The sequence below is a fragment of the Pteropus alecto genome, unplaced genomic scaffold, assembly GCF_000325575.1.
Source record: "Pteropus alecto unplaced genomic scaffold, ASM32557v1 scaffold157, whole genome shotgun sequence".
In the NCBI taxonomy this organism is placed as follows: Eukaryota; Metazoa; Chordata; class Mammalia; order Chiroptera; family Pteropodidae; genus Pteropus; species Pteropus alecto.
Genome location: NW_006440626.1, coordinates 4,975,685 through 4,987,871, shown reverse-complemented (window position 1 = coordinate 4,987,871; position 12,187 = coordinate 4,975,685). Strand labels below are relative to the sequence as shown.

At 56.3% G+C, this 12,187-nt stretch overlaps 1 protein-coding gene across 3 annotated transcripts in view; it reads right to left on the bottom strand.

The window, feature by feature from the left end:
• Window positions 1-331: 331 nt before the first annotated feature.
• Window positions 332-12,187, bottom strand: part of CBX7 (chromobox 7) — a 20,185-nt gene continuing 8,329 nt past the window's right edge. The window contains exons 3-6 of one of the 3 annotated variants that reach the window (XM_006917407.3): window positions 11,491-11,556; window positions 6,948-7,014; window positions 3,936-4,287; window positions 332-3,546 (exon numbers count right to left, since the gene is read on the bottom strand). In XM_006917407.3, the coding sequence (XP_006917469.1) occupies window positions 3,389-3,546; window positions 3,936-4,287; window positions 6,948-7,014; window positions 11,491-11,556 (643 nt within the window). In that variant the 3' untranslated portion in view covers window positions 332-3,388. The remainder of the gene's footprint in view (window positions 3,547-3,935; window positions 4,288-6,947; window positions 7,015-11,490; window positions 11,557-12,187) is intronic. The other 2 variants (XM_015593606.2, XM_025050624.1) reach the window with 2 other exon arrangements.

Sequence of the window (12,187 nt, the reverse complement as noted above, 5' to 3'; positions counted from 1 at the left end):
GCTGCCCCTGCAGGAGCCAGGAGGCGGAAGCACAGCATCGGCACCCCCACCCCACCCACTCCTCCCCGGAACCCTGACCACACGGTGGGCACGCGTCCATCGACACTCCAGTCTCCAGTTCTCAACCCCTTCCCACCCATGACTCAATTAATCTTCACTCTACATCTGAAAGTCACAGAAAACTGAATCGCCTGTCCAAGGTCAAGGTCAGTCCCTGGCAGACCTGGCTCCTACACCCCAGGCTGAGTGCTCGCGGCGGGTGCTCTTTCCTCGTGACACCATCGAAAGAAGGAACTGGATGCCCAAGAGCTTTTTTCAAAATCATCTTTAATGTATTTTTAATAATTTTTTGCCTCATTTACCAGATAAATCATCTAAATAAATAGATGCTATACAGTCTCTTACCAATATCAGTACAAAAATAAAACCGCGTCTGCATCCACTCTGGCTCTCCGCAGCACACACCCACGCAGAAGAGGCATGTGCTGGGGTCCGCTCGTGCCCAGCCCCTCCCAAATACATTCACTTCGTCTGAACAAAGCTCACTGCTCATTCTGTGCAAAGGAAGCGTTATTGTGCTGAGACCTGGAGGCCAGGCTGGCCACTTAGAAAGCAGAAGCTACACCGCCTTACAGAAGCATAGCGCCTTCCTCCGGCAGGAGAGGAGAAAGTTGGCGATGGGATCAATGGGGTGACGATCACGGCGCTGCCCAGCGGGCTGCGTTCCGAGTGGCCTTGACGAGGGTGGAGAACATTCTCCTCGGGCAACCCCCACAGCGAAAGAAAAGTACCGACTGGTCTCTCTACATTCAAATGGGTGGGCGCTGGGTGAAGGAGAGGCAGGTGGTCTGTTTCTAAGCCCCCAGCCCCAGGAGTACTGGCCTTCTGGGTGGCGGTGGTGAGGTGGGGTAGGAGGTCAGTGTCCGCCTTGTCCCCTCTCAGGCCCCGGCAGCCCGGCTGGGACACTCAGGGCTGGGAGGTGGGCTTGCAAGGCCGCACCCAGCCCCTCATAGAGGTCTCTGTCCTAAGAGCCCACAGCCCTTCTGGCTCCCGCGGGGTTCGGCCTTCCCTGAGACACAGGGCCCCGTGGGCTACAAAGGGCTAAACAAGAGGCAAGCAGTGTTCCGTTGCTCATGACAGAAAAACAGCTGCCTCATTCCACAAAAGAGCCCCCCAAACCCCCAGTCCTGCAGATTTGCACAAAGAGCTCTTTGAAAGTGCCCATGAGGCAGGAAGAGCTCCTGTGTCCCCTGGGGATGGAGAATAAATGTGACTCCTATTGAAAGCTGCCAGCCATGTCCCAAAGCCATGGCCAATGGCATTTAGGCAGAGGCCCCCCCTGCCCACCCACCCTCTGGCACCCTCACCTCTGCTGGGAGCCCCTGTCCTGGGAGAGTCCCCAATTCCAGCTGCCCTTCCCTTCCCAGGGGTCCCACAGCTGGGTGGGTGGGGCTTCCTGCTGCCCCTCCTTTCCCTGACCCACCCCCACTTACTCCTCCCGATTAAACTCCCCAGGCTGGTGGTGAATGAAGTCACCAGGGAGGAGACCGTACCCCAATGGAAGCACTGAATTAACCCTGGACAATGAAGGATTAAGGAGGAAGGGGAGAGAGAGAGAGACCAGGGATTTTGGAATCTTGCCAGCAGGTCACCCAAAACAGAAATGGGGTGCAGGCTGTCTTTGGTCTGGGAGCGTGGGAAGAAGGGGTCTGGAGGAAGAGCAGCCCTATTGTTGCCTCGGCAGGGATTCTGCTGACAGCGAGTGGGGAGACAGCCCTGGGGGAGGCAGGCAGCGATAGCAGAAGGGTGGAGGGAGCCCGCCTTTTCCTTGCTCCCCTGGTGTGCCGCACCCCAATGTGGCTAGGATAGGGGCTAAGTCACTTCTCACTGCCGGGGAAGCTACTAGTCCACAGGGCACATGTGTGCAAACCAGAAAACGAGTGCCCCTTCCTCCTGGCAGACACGGCCCCTTGCCGTCGGGGGCGCGGTGCTTGTAAACAGCCTGACCCACCGTCCACAGCAGCCTGACCACAGGAAGACATGTCAGAGGTTCCCCCACAGGAAAACAAGGCCAGCCCCAGCTTCGGCCTGTCAGGTGGATGGGGAGGGAACACGGAACAGAAGGAGGAGGGTGTCAGGGGTCAAGGCTGCCCTGAGAAGGTGGTGGGACTCTCCCTCCTCCCTGACCACCCATATCCACACCCAGCGCTAGCTGAGCTGGACAGGAGGACAGAGGAAGAGGGGAGCAGGAAGGGCTGAAAAGTCACCTGAGTCAGAGAGAACAAGAGGCCCCCAGGGGAGGAAGCACAGGCTGAGCGCCTCAGAGCTATGCCGATGCCCGCACACCTGCGCGGAAGCGTGCGCGCCTGCAACTGGCCGGCTGAAGCCGCAACACCACGGCAGCGTGTCTGGAGCGCTTGAGGCCACCTAGCCCAAGGCCGGACCCCTGCTGACAGCTTCCAGCAAATGGAGTTGGGCTAGATCCTGTCACGTGATGGGCTGTGTAAGATGGGGTGAGTGTGGGGTGACTGTGGCAGATTATTCTGTGCTGTGAATCACCCCATATTCACCTGGTCAAGGTTTCTACACAGGAGGTTTGCAAGGCCCACTGCACACATCTGCAAACACGCGCACGCACTCACGAGGGCAGGAGGCAGTATACGTGTGCACACCTGTGCAGCTGGGTGTGCACGCGAGTGTTTCTCACAGGCCAGGGATGGGGGACAGGGTGGAACGCTCAGCAGAAGGGGCTGTACTGGTAACCGCCCCCAGGGAAAGGCAGAGACCTGTCTGTAGGGGATCAGACAGGTATCAGACACATAGGACACACCACGGCAATCTCCAACTTCCTCTGGCCCCTTCTCTCTGCCCTTGGCTCCTGGTCAAAAGCAGCCTCCCATCCCACCACAAGCTGGAGTGCAAAGTTAAAAATAAAGACCCCTCCCTCTCCCCCACACCCCCCCCAAAAAAAGGAAAAGAAAAAGTCAACCAGAAAGGCTCAGGCGGGCTGCTCGAGGCAGAGGGTTTGGGCCTTCTCATCCTTCTGCAGTCCCTAGGACCAGCCGCTGTGTCTCCAGAGAAGAATAACGATAGAGGTGTCCAGGGGAGAGTGGCCCTGTCCCCATCCTGCCCTGGAGATGGTGCCCCAACTGACAGAGCAGTGCTGGACCTCCCCACTCCGACTCCGAGGCAACCCAGAGACCTCTCTGTAAACATCGCGTGCAGAGAAAGGGACAGGGTGGTGGGAGAGGGGCGGGATCTTCTCCCCTTTTCCTATTCCATATTTTTTTAAATAAAATAATTATCCCATCCCCGAGCCCTCCCCGTCTCTGGAAGTCCCCACCCCAAGCCCCCCAAAAAACAGTTTAAGAAAAGTAAAAATGGTGACTCAGAACTTCCCACTGCGGTCTCGGAAGAAGCCCTCAGCTGCCTGGGCCTCACGGAAGGTGACGGTGATGGAGTTGGCTGTGATATCGGTCACTGTCACTTCACTTGTGGGGAGCGTAGGTGTCCAGGGAGGGGGCCCCTCGGCCAGGTCAGCATCTGCTACAACCGTGAGAGAAAGACAGACAGATGGGGGACAGCGTTGACAACAAGGTGGGGAACGTGGGAATGGGTGGCAGCATGCAGACCGCCCTCCACTGCCCACCACCAGGTCCTCCCGCGTCTCCAGCCAGGTCAGAGTCTAGCTCAGGGCTGGACACAGGGGAGGAGGGCACTACATTCATCTTTCCTGGCTGGACCAGAGCTGATATGATCCTGAATAGAACCACAGAAAGAGCTCTGGGCTGGGTGCCAGGGTCCTCGCAGGTTGTGTGGCCTTGAGAGCACCCCGTGCCCTCTCTGGGCACTAGGCCAGCTGAACCTGATGACTCAGGGGACATTCCCAGCTTTGAGGGTCTCTGGGCCTGGGCCGAGGGGCTGGGCCACCTTACCCTCCTCTTCAGGGGGCTGCTCAGCAGGCTCCCACTCGCTGGCTGCCTGCAGGACATCCGGGGCCGGTGACTCCTGCAGGAAGAGCTCCCGTCGATGGCTGTGACTCTCCAGGTTGGGCCCACGGGGCGGGAACTTCTTGCGTGAGAGCCGCAGGTACTTGTGGGCCTTGCGCGGCTTGCGGAGCGGGAAGGGCAGGGTGGGCACCAAGGGGCCCTTGTCCACCAGCTCGGGTGCCCCCGCCTTGACCACCCCCTCGGGGCTCCCGCTGCCGAGTGGGCGCGTCAGAGAGAAGCAGAGCTTCTCCTTGCCCTTGGCCTTGTGGGAGCTCCGCAGGTCCATGCTGTACAGCCGCTGCGGGGGCAAGCCAGGGCACGGCGGGTCAGCCCTGCCCTCCCACCCGCTGCCGCGCCTTTGCTCATGCTGTTCCGCCCGCCCAAGTGCTCTTCCCCACGTTTCACGGCCCAGAGCCAGCCATCGGCCCACCCCCAGCCCAGCCAGAGAGCAGCCCCTGACCGGCCCAGCCCCATCTCGGCCCCAAACAGCAGCCTCATCTCCCTAGGGAGCTGTAGGGGGCTCAGGGACAAGGGCCGCAGGCATATGCCTTCGGCACACAGGGAAGGAGCAAACGAGAGGCACGAAGTCAAAACTGACTGACAAAAAACAGATCTGGATTTATGAAGCAGATGAATTAAGGAATTATTCTTCATTATAGGAAAGGAATCTTTGCTCACTAAAGGGCACTCATAGCTGAGACAGCCAGCTCACCAGGGAAATGGTGTAAGGCAGAGGGCTCTGGAGGTTCTTGGGGCAAGTTGACCAAGGTGGCGCGATGCTCTGCCAGGAGCCTGCAGGTGTCCCTGGACCCGTCTGGGGTGCTGCTCAGCCCCGAGCTGCAGCCCTCTGCTGCTCTGCCTCACTCTTATTAAAATGGGCTGGAGGGAACATTCTCCCACCAGTCAATGGCTGGAGTTTTGCAACTTGGGGATTTGTCTTATTGACTTTCGGGGGAAATTTATACAAGTCCAAGAAAGACTCCTGGTGCTAAAATGTTGGGAGGGCTCGAATCACTCTGGGATAGTACCTTTTACTGCTGCCTGTTCCCAGAGGCCAAGAGCTCCCAAGAAGAGAGTGGGGCCATCAGATGGGACCTGTAGGTCAAACATCTCCAGCTGGGAGCAAAGGTCATATGTGCGGGCTCTGTTCTCCCATCCCATTGCCAATACCCATCACTGGGCATGGGGTTCAAGTTGTCATGGTGATGGGAGGAGGGCTGAAGTGAGAGGGGATTGGAAAATACTGCAATGCTAGGAGGGCTTATCCGATATGCAGGTTTATATAAACCCGTTCCCTCAGCCTGGCTCATAGACCACAAACCCAGCAAACTCTCCCACAGTTATGCAAGGCAGACTCATCTCTGTCCTTCTCCACCTCTCCATGAGAGGACCACAGCTACTAAGGAGGATCCAGGAGAATCAGAAGTCAGATCTGGGTCTTAATCCAGATGTGAGGCCCTGGGTAAACTGCCTGAGCTCGGTTTCTTCATCAGTGAAACGATGAACAAGCTTTGGTAGCCAGCCTCCAAGATGGCCCCACCAATAACCGCCTCTGGGAATTCACGCCGTGTGCATCGCACACTGAGTACTGCGGTGTGGGACTTCCGAGGCTAGGTCGTTAAAGACACTGTGCTTCTTCCTTGCTCTCTCTCTTGGATCACCCACTCTGGGGAAGCAAGTGGCCGTACTGTGCGGCCACCAGCAGCCCTCTGGTCAGGCCCACGTGGTAAGAAAGCAGGCTTCCTGTTAACGGCCAGCACTGACACGCCCGGCCTGGGAGCAGCCCTTTGGAAGCGGGTCGTCCAGCCCCAGTGAAGCCTTCGGATGAGCAGATCCCAGGCCAAAGCAGAATCACTAAAGAACTAGCTAAAGCACTCCTGGACTCCTGACCCACCGAGCCCTATGGTATCAGCAGTGTTCACTGCTTTCGGTTAGTTAGGAGGGGAATTTATTACACAGAAATAGATGAAGACACACCTGTGCAGAGGAAGCGTGCTCACTGTGAAGAGCACTGCGCACAGAGCTGAGCGTGGCGATGTCTGACAGAGGCCACTTCCCTCCCGGGGACCCAATGCACGCCGAGCCCTATGGAGCAAACCCACGCACAAAGGGAGGCCCACCTATTCTGGCAGAAGCCTCAGGCGATCGACAATCAAGAGTGAACAGGAGGCTGGACATGGCTCACACTGCGCATAGACCAGGAAGACTTATTTTTGGCTCCGATACCTGGGTGGGCCTCGCTAAATTAGGGAGAGCGGGTATTCCTATCATTCCCATTTTACAGATGCGAAAACTCCAGCTCAGAGAAACTAGCCACCTAACATAATGGCCTCAAATCACATAACTACATCACTTCGGACTCTGTCCTCTTTTCAGTGCAAAGCAGTGAGGTCAGGAAAGTGCCCCCAAGACCTAAGTAATGGGATGTCACAAAGTAGATGCCACCTGCGGCAGAGGACTGGAAAAGAGGCCCTGTAGGTTTCTTCTCACTCAAATGACAGGTTTCTAGGACATTCCAAGGCTATGGTTCCAGAATCCCAAGAGTCCCCCTTTCTTGGATTCTAAACTTCCAAGCTTCCATGCTTCCTCAATTCTAAAGTTTTTGTCCCTAAGGATCTCAAATATTACAATTTTGTGTTTTGAGGACTTTGAGCATCAAAAAGGTTCATTTACAAGATTCTAAACTTTCAAAATTCTAAGAGCCCATTAGCCATACATTGCTCTCCATTCCGCCACAGCACCCCCAGGCTGTCCTCCTGGGGCACCAACCCCACATTTCGACTTTTCCCAGCTCCTTCCATTGGACCTTACCAGATAAGCGCCCCTGCACACAGGGCCGGGGTGGGGCTGAGGAGGGAGGGTGGTTCAGCTCAACGAGCTGAGCGATTGAATGGATGGGGCCGGCTGGCGGGACGAGCGAGGGGGACCTGCGGGTGGGCACCAACGCTGGCGGGTTACCTGCAGCAGAAGCCGCTTGGGTTTCGGACCTCTCTTCCTATACCCCGACGCTCGGTCTCTCTCCTCCCTGGGGTGCAAAGCAGATGGCAGAAGAAAAGGAAACACTGGTGATATTTAAGGGAAAATAAGGCGTCTGCTCCTACCCACCCTTTGCTGTCTATGGGGAACACCCTCCACAGGCCATCTCCCAATTTAGGGGTAGGGGCAACTCCCTGTTGCTCTTTTTAGGCCATACAACAGGGTCACGTGTTCAGCTCCCAGGGCCTCGGTCTTCCCAGCTGACAAAAGGCAAGGGCACAGCCGCTGGTCCCAACCGCTGAGGTGGGACTCAGGTGGCATCTCCAAAAATATGTGGTTCTTGATCGGGCTCTGGGGTCATCCAAGAGCTCTGCTCCACGTGCCACTGGAAATAACTCCCCACCCCCACCCCCCCGCTGCCCCCCAAAATGTAGCTTGTTTCTACTCTTAGCAGAGCATAGAAACCTGTTAATCAAGTTTGCCTTGAGCATCCCAGGGCAACTGATGAGACTGGGAATGGTCCTTCCCCTTTGAGATCTGCATGCCTGGTGGAGAGGACAGGCTCCCATTTGTCTGTAACTGTCCAGCCAGGGAATGGGAGAAAACTAGCCTGTACTGAGTCCCTAGGAGATGCCAGACTCTGTGGGTGCCTCTCCATATCCCAAATGCACAAAGCCTCACACCACAGACACCAGAAACGACGACAGAGATGTCACCAGTGCCTGAAGCGGTGGGTAAAGTCAGTCATTCCGTTCCGCCCACCTCACTTCGTTCCACTCACACGTCGTGTGGCTCCCCCTGCAGAGGCCACGCGGACGCAGCAGGACTATGAAGGCAGGAGTGATCAGGAGTGACAAGAGAAAAGTTCTGAGAGGTTCTAAATTAAGTTCCAGCGGGCCAGAGAGTGAAAGGAGACAGAGCAGTCAGCCTGTTCAGAGCTGTGGGTCAGCTGAGAAGGCTGCTCACATTCCTGAATGTGTGCTAGCGCCTTAACAGACTCCAGGCGTCCGTGAGACACCACCAGCCACGCTGCGTCCCGCTCATGCACAAACTTTCAGGACTACTGCCTGTAACAAAGCAGTCAATATTTTTTCCTTACATACTCTTCGCTGCCCGCACTTCACCTTTTCCATCCCCCCCTACCCCCGCTTATCTGTAGCCAATGTAAAATCTTTCAAAACTTACATATTTCTTCCCCAAAATATAATGTATAAAAAAAATGCCCATCAACTGCAGGACAGCAGACAGTGTCCTTCTCCACGCAGCCCTGCTGCTACTGGTTTAGACTTCAGGCCCCAGAACTTGGTCCTTTTCTGGCTAGCAGTATGGCCCAATAAACCCTTTCTCTTAAAGTCTTTCAGCCATGGAAGTTAGGTTTTTTGTGTAACGGTGTCCTTCCCCTTACTGGTTGTGTGACCTTAGAGCTCAGCTAAACCCACGAATCCAGGAGGCTGTTTCTGCTATTACTCCCTCTAGGCAGCTGTGGCCCACCGTCAGGGTGTCTCCAGGGCTGCCGGGGCCTGGTGGAGGGCCCGCCCTCTCTATGGAGCCGGCCTCATAGGGAACCAGCATTTGAAAGAAGCATCCAGGGCACCGAGATTCACGCTCCCTGCGGCTCACCGGCACAGACCTCCTAAGCCCTCGGCACCCAATACTGAGTGCCAGGACACCCCGTTCCAGGCCCAGCTCTGCCCTGACCCATGGGAGCCCTCGCTGGTCACTTCCCCTCTCTGGGCCTCAGTGTCCTTGTCTGGAACAAGGGGCTCCCTTCCCAGATGGTCACTAGAGCTCTTGAGAAGAGCGAGAGGTCCATGGTATTTATGAAATGGGGGGTTAGAAAGGCTAAAATAATAGAGGAAGAGAGAGGGAAGAAAAAGGAAAGAGGAAGAGGAGGAGGAAGCAGAGGGGGAAAAGTAAAGGCCTTGAGGGAAAATAGTAATGACGATAATGTGTTTACTATATTTACGTAAGCGTTATTTATCACCATCGTCACCTACTGGACACTGCGCGAGGTACAGCTTTAACCCTCACAGCCGCCCCATGAGGGAGGCACTGTTACCGTCCTCATTTCACAGCAGTGGAAACTGAGGCACAGAGAGGTTAAGTAACTCACGCGATGCCAAATTATGACACTTGCCGCCACTGGTGAAAATGCTGAGCTCTGGGTTCCAAACTTGGGAGGGTCAGGCCTAGAATCCCAGGCGGGGTCAGCAAGACAGGCCTGGAGCCCAGTCTGCAGCCCCCCTTCCCCCTTCTGCCTGGAAAACTGTGAGGGGTGAGGAAGGGAGGGTGATGTGGGGCGCCCATTCTATCCAGTCCTTACCAACCCAGGGCCTGGTTTCTGTCAGCCCTGGACACTCCGACAATTTCTGTCCAGGGCAGAGGCCACCACAGGGCCGTGGCCCCAGCAAGCCCTCAGTGCCTCCCAGCCCCCGCTGGTGTGCAGGGGCGCCCCAGCAGAGCCCCCTTGCCACCCCCCTGAGTCTCTTTAAAAGCCTGCAGAGCAGGCATTAAATGGACATCACTCCCTTCCACTCCCTTTTCACCAGGACTGAGAGAGAAGTAGCCAGTGTCACGCACTAAGTCTGCCTGAGTCATTCAAAATATCACCCCAATCCTCCACCAGGACTTACTCAGCTCTCCCTGAGCTGTTACCCCCATCCCTTCAGCTGCCCCTGCCCTCCCCCCACTGCCCCCCCTCCTCCCTCATCCCCCACAGCTTCCTGGCTCACACCACCCCGGTCAGCCACACGCAGAGCCACACTTTCCTCCATGCTGCTTCTCGAACACAGGTCCTCACCCCAGGGCCTGTGCACTCACTGTGCTTGATCCAGGACGTTCTCTAAAATACACACTAGGCTCATTCTCTCACTTAATTCAGGTCTTTGGTCAAACACCACCCCCATTCATCCTTCTCCATGTCCCTGTCTTTGAGCAGTGATCACCATCTGACACTGGACCTGTTTATTAGTGTCCTTCTTATTGTGTGTCTCTGCACTGGAAAGTGAACCACATGTGGGTAGGGACATTGGCTGGTGCTTTCTTGCTGTATCCCAAGCACCTGGAATAGTGCCTGGCATGGACGAGGATGTCAACCAAGACTTGTTGAACAAATTGAAGAATGACTAGCTGGCCCCTAATTACCATCAGAAGATACTCACACGTGTGTGTCCACACTCACAGGCTTACAAAGTGCGTTCACATTCCTTTGCTCCCTACGAAAGCCCCACGAGGTCAGCATACTATCCCCATTTCATGGATGGGGAAGCTGGGGCTCAGAGAAGGAAAGGCCTTGCCCAACACCTCGCGGCTGGTGAGGGCAGAGCCAGGATTCTAATCGAGGCCTTTAACATCTGCCAATGCTCTCCTTACCACATTCCAGGACACTCCAAAAGATTCTCCCAGGGTCACAACTCTTTTGCTCAAGGCCTCACAAGCAGTGGGACAGGGTCGCCCTCCTTTTTAAAAGAAGAAACAGCGGGAACTGGTCCTTTGCATCAGCAGCAGACCTCCCAGGGGAGAAGCGATGAGAAGGGGCGTGAGGGACAGAGAAAGGGCATCTGACATGGAGTCAGGAGCCCCAGGTTGAGTACTGGCTGGTCTACTTCCTTGCTGTGAGGCTCCCTGCCTGTCAGACAAGACCCTCAACCCTGTCTCAGGAGGTTCCAGAAGGAGCCAAATGAAACGATTTTAGGAAATAGTCCACACTGCACAGGTTAATGTCTGGGGAGAGGCTACAGGACGGGGGTTGCCTGCTGGCAGGTCAGCACCGCTGGGCGCTGGGCCTGGCACTGGGCCCACGCAGCAGAAGGGACCTGCTAGATTCTGCTCAAAGCCCCCACACCGGGACGCTCCTTGCTGAGATGTGTCCTCATGGCCTTTGGAGAAGCTGCCGACCACGAGTCAACCTGTGAATCTCAGCAGAGCAAAGGCAGATGTGGGAGACTGAGGCCTGGGCAGCTTTGCCCAGGGCCACTCAGCGAGGTGACAGCGAGGTGGCGGCCAGGTGGGGTGGACCAGAACTCAGCTATCCTGGCTCCAAAGTCAGGCCCCCTCCCAGCCCTGCCCTGAGCTTTATCAGACTCATCCTCTCCTGCTGAGGGAATCTCTAAGGAGCATGTCTCTGATCTGTCCCCAAGGGCATGACTGGGCATTGCTGACATTGCCACCCATCACACATACAGCATTGCTCTGATGCATTTTTATATTCTTCACTGGAACTGAAACCCTACCTTACAGGGAAGTTGCGGCAGGAGTTATTGGGGTGGCCCAGTTTACAGCAGAGAGACCGAGGCCTGGGGAGGGGAGGAAAGTGGCCAGCACCAGCAACAGGAAAAGGACCAGGGCCCTCAGCTTCCCTGGACCTGGTACTCGACACCTTCCCCTAGTCGCAGACTAGACCGGGCTGTCCCCGCCAGACTCCCGCTGCCCATGCCCCTTGTTCAGAGCCAAGCCAATGGCAGGCTCCCTGGGAAACCTCCAAGCCTGCCTGTCACCCAGCCCCATGGCAGGCTGAGCCCCTTACTTCTCCTCATAGGCCATGACCAGGCGAGGGTCCAGGATGTGCTCTTCTGGCTCCCACGTGCTGTACCTGGGAGAGAAACGAGAGGTCAGAGCTGCCCTGCTCCCCACTGGATTCACAGAGGCCACTCCACCAGAGCCCACTGTCTCAGGCTCTCACCACCATGGAGCTGTCCTTGGTCGCCCAGGCTAGGTCAGGGGCCTCCTTAGGGCTCCAGCATGACCAGAACTCCCCTCGTTCTGAGCACTGATCACACCACCTATAAATGTGTCCAACTTCCAGTGAGACCCCATGTTCATCTCAGGAGCATGGGGTGCTTGGAAAAGGGCAGGGCCTCTAAATCACAGATTACCTTCCTAGAAGAGGCTAGAGTGTGTGGCAAGGGCAGGGGCTCTGAGCCTGGCTGCCTGGGTTCAAATCCCAGTTCTGCCTTGCTAGCTGCAGAACCTTGAATGATTTACTTAATGCACCTTCGCCACGACTTCCCCATGTATAAAGGACTCTTACGCTGATTACATGCGTTATGTGTCTAAGCGTTTAGAGCAGCGCCTGGCACACAGGAAGTGCTCTGTGCTCATCGCTGTTGTTGTTCCCGCCCCTCCTCAAACCCCAGCGCCAGCACAGCCTCTCTGCCCAGGCTGAGCTGCTCCCTCCCATCTCAGGACACATCTGTGGCATCACGGTCGGGTCAAGAGTCCCT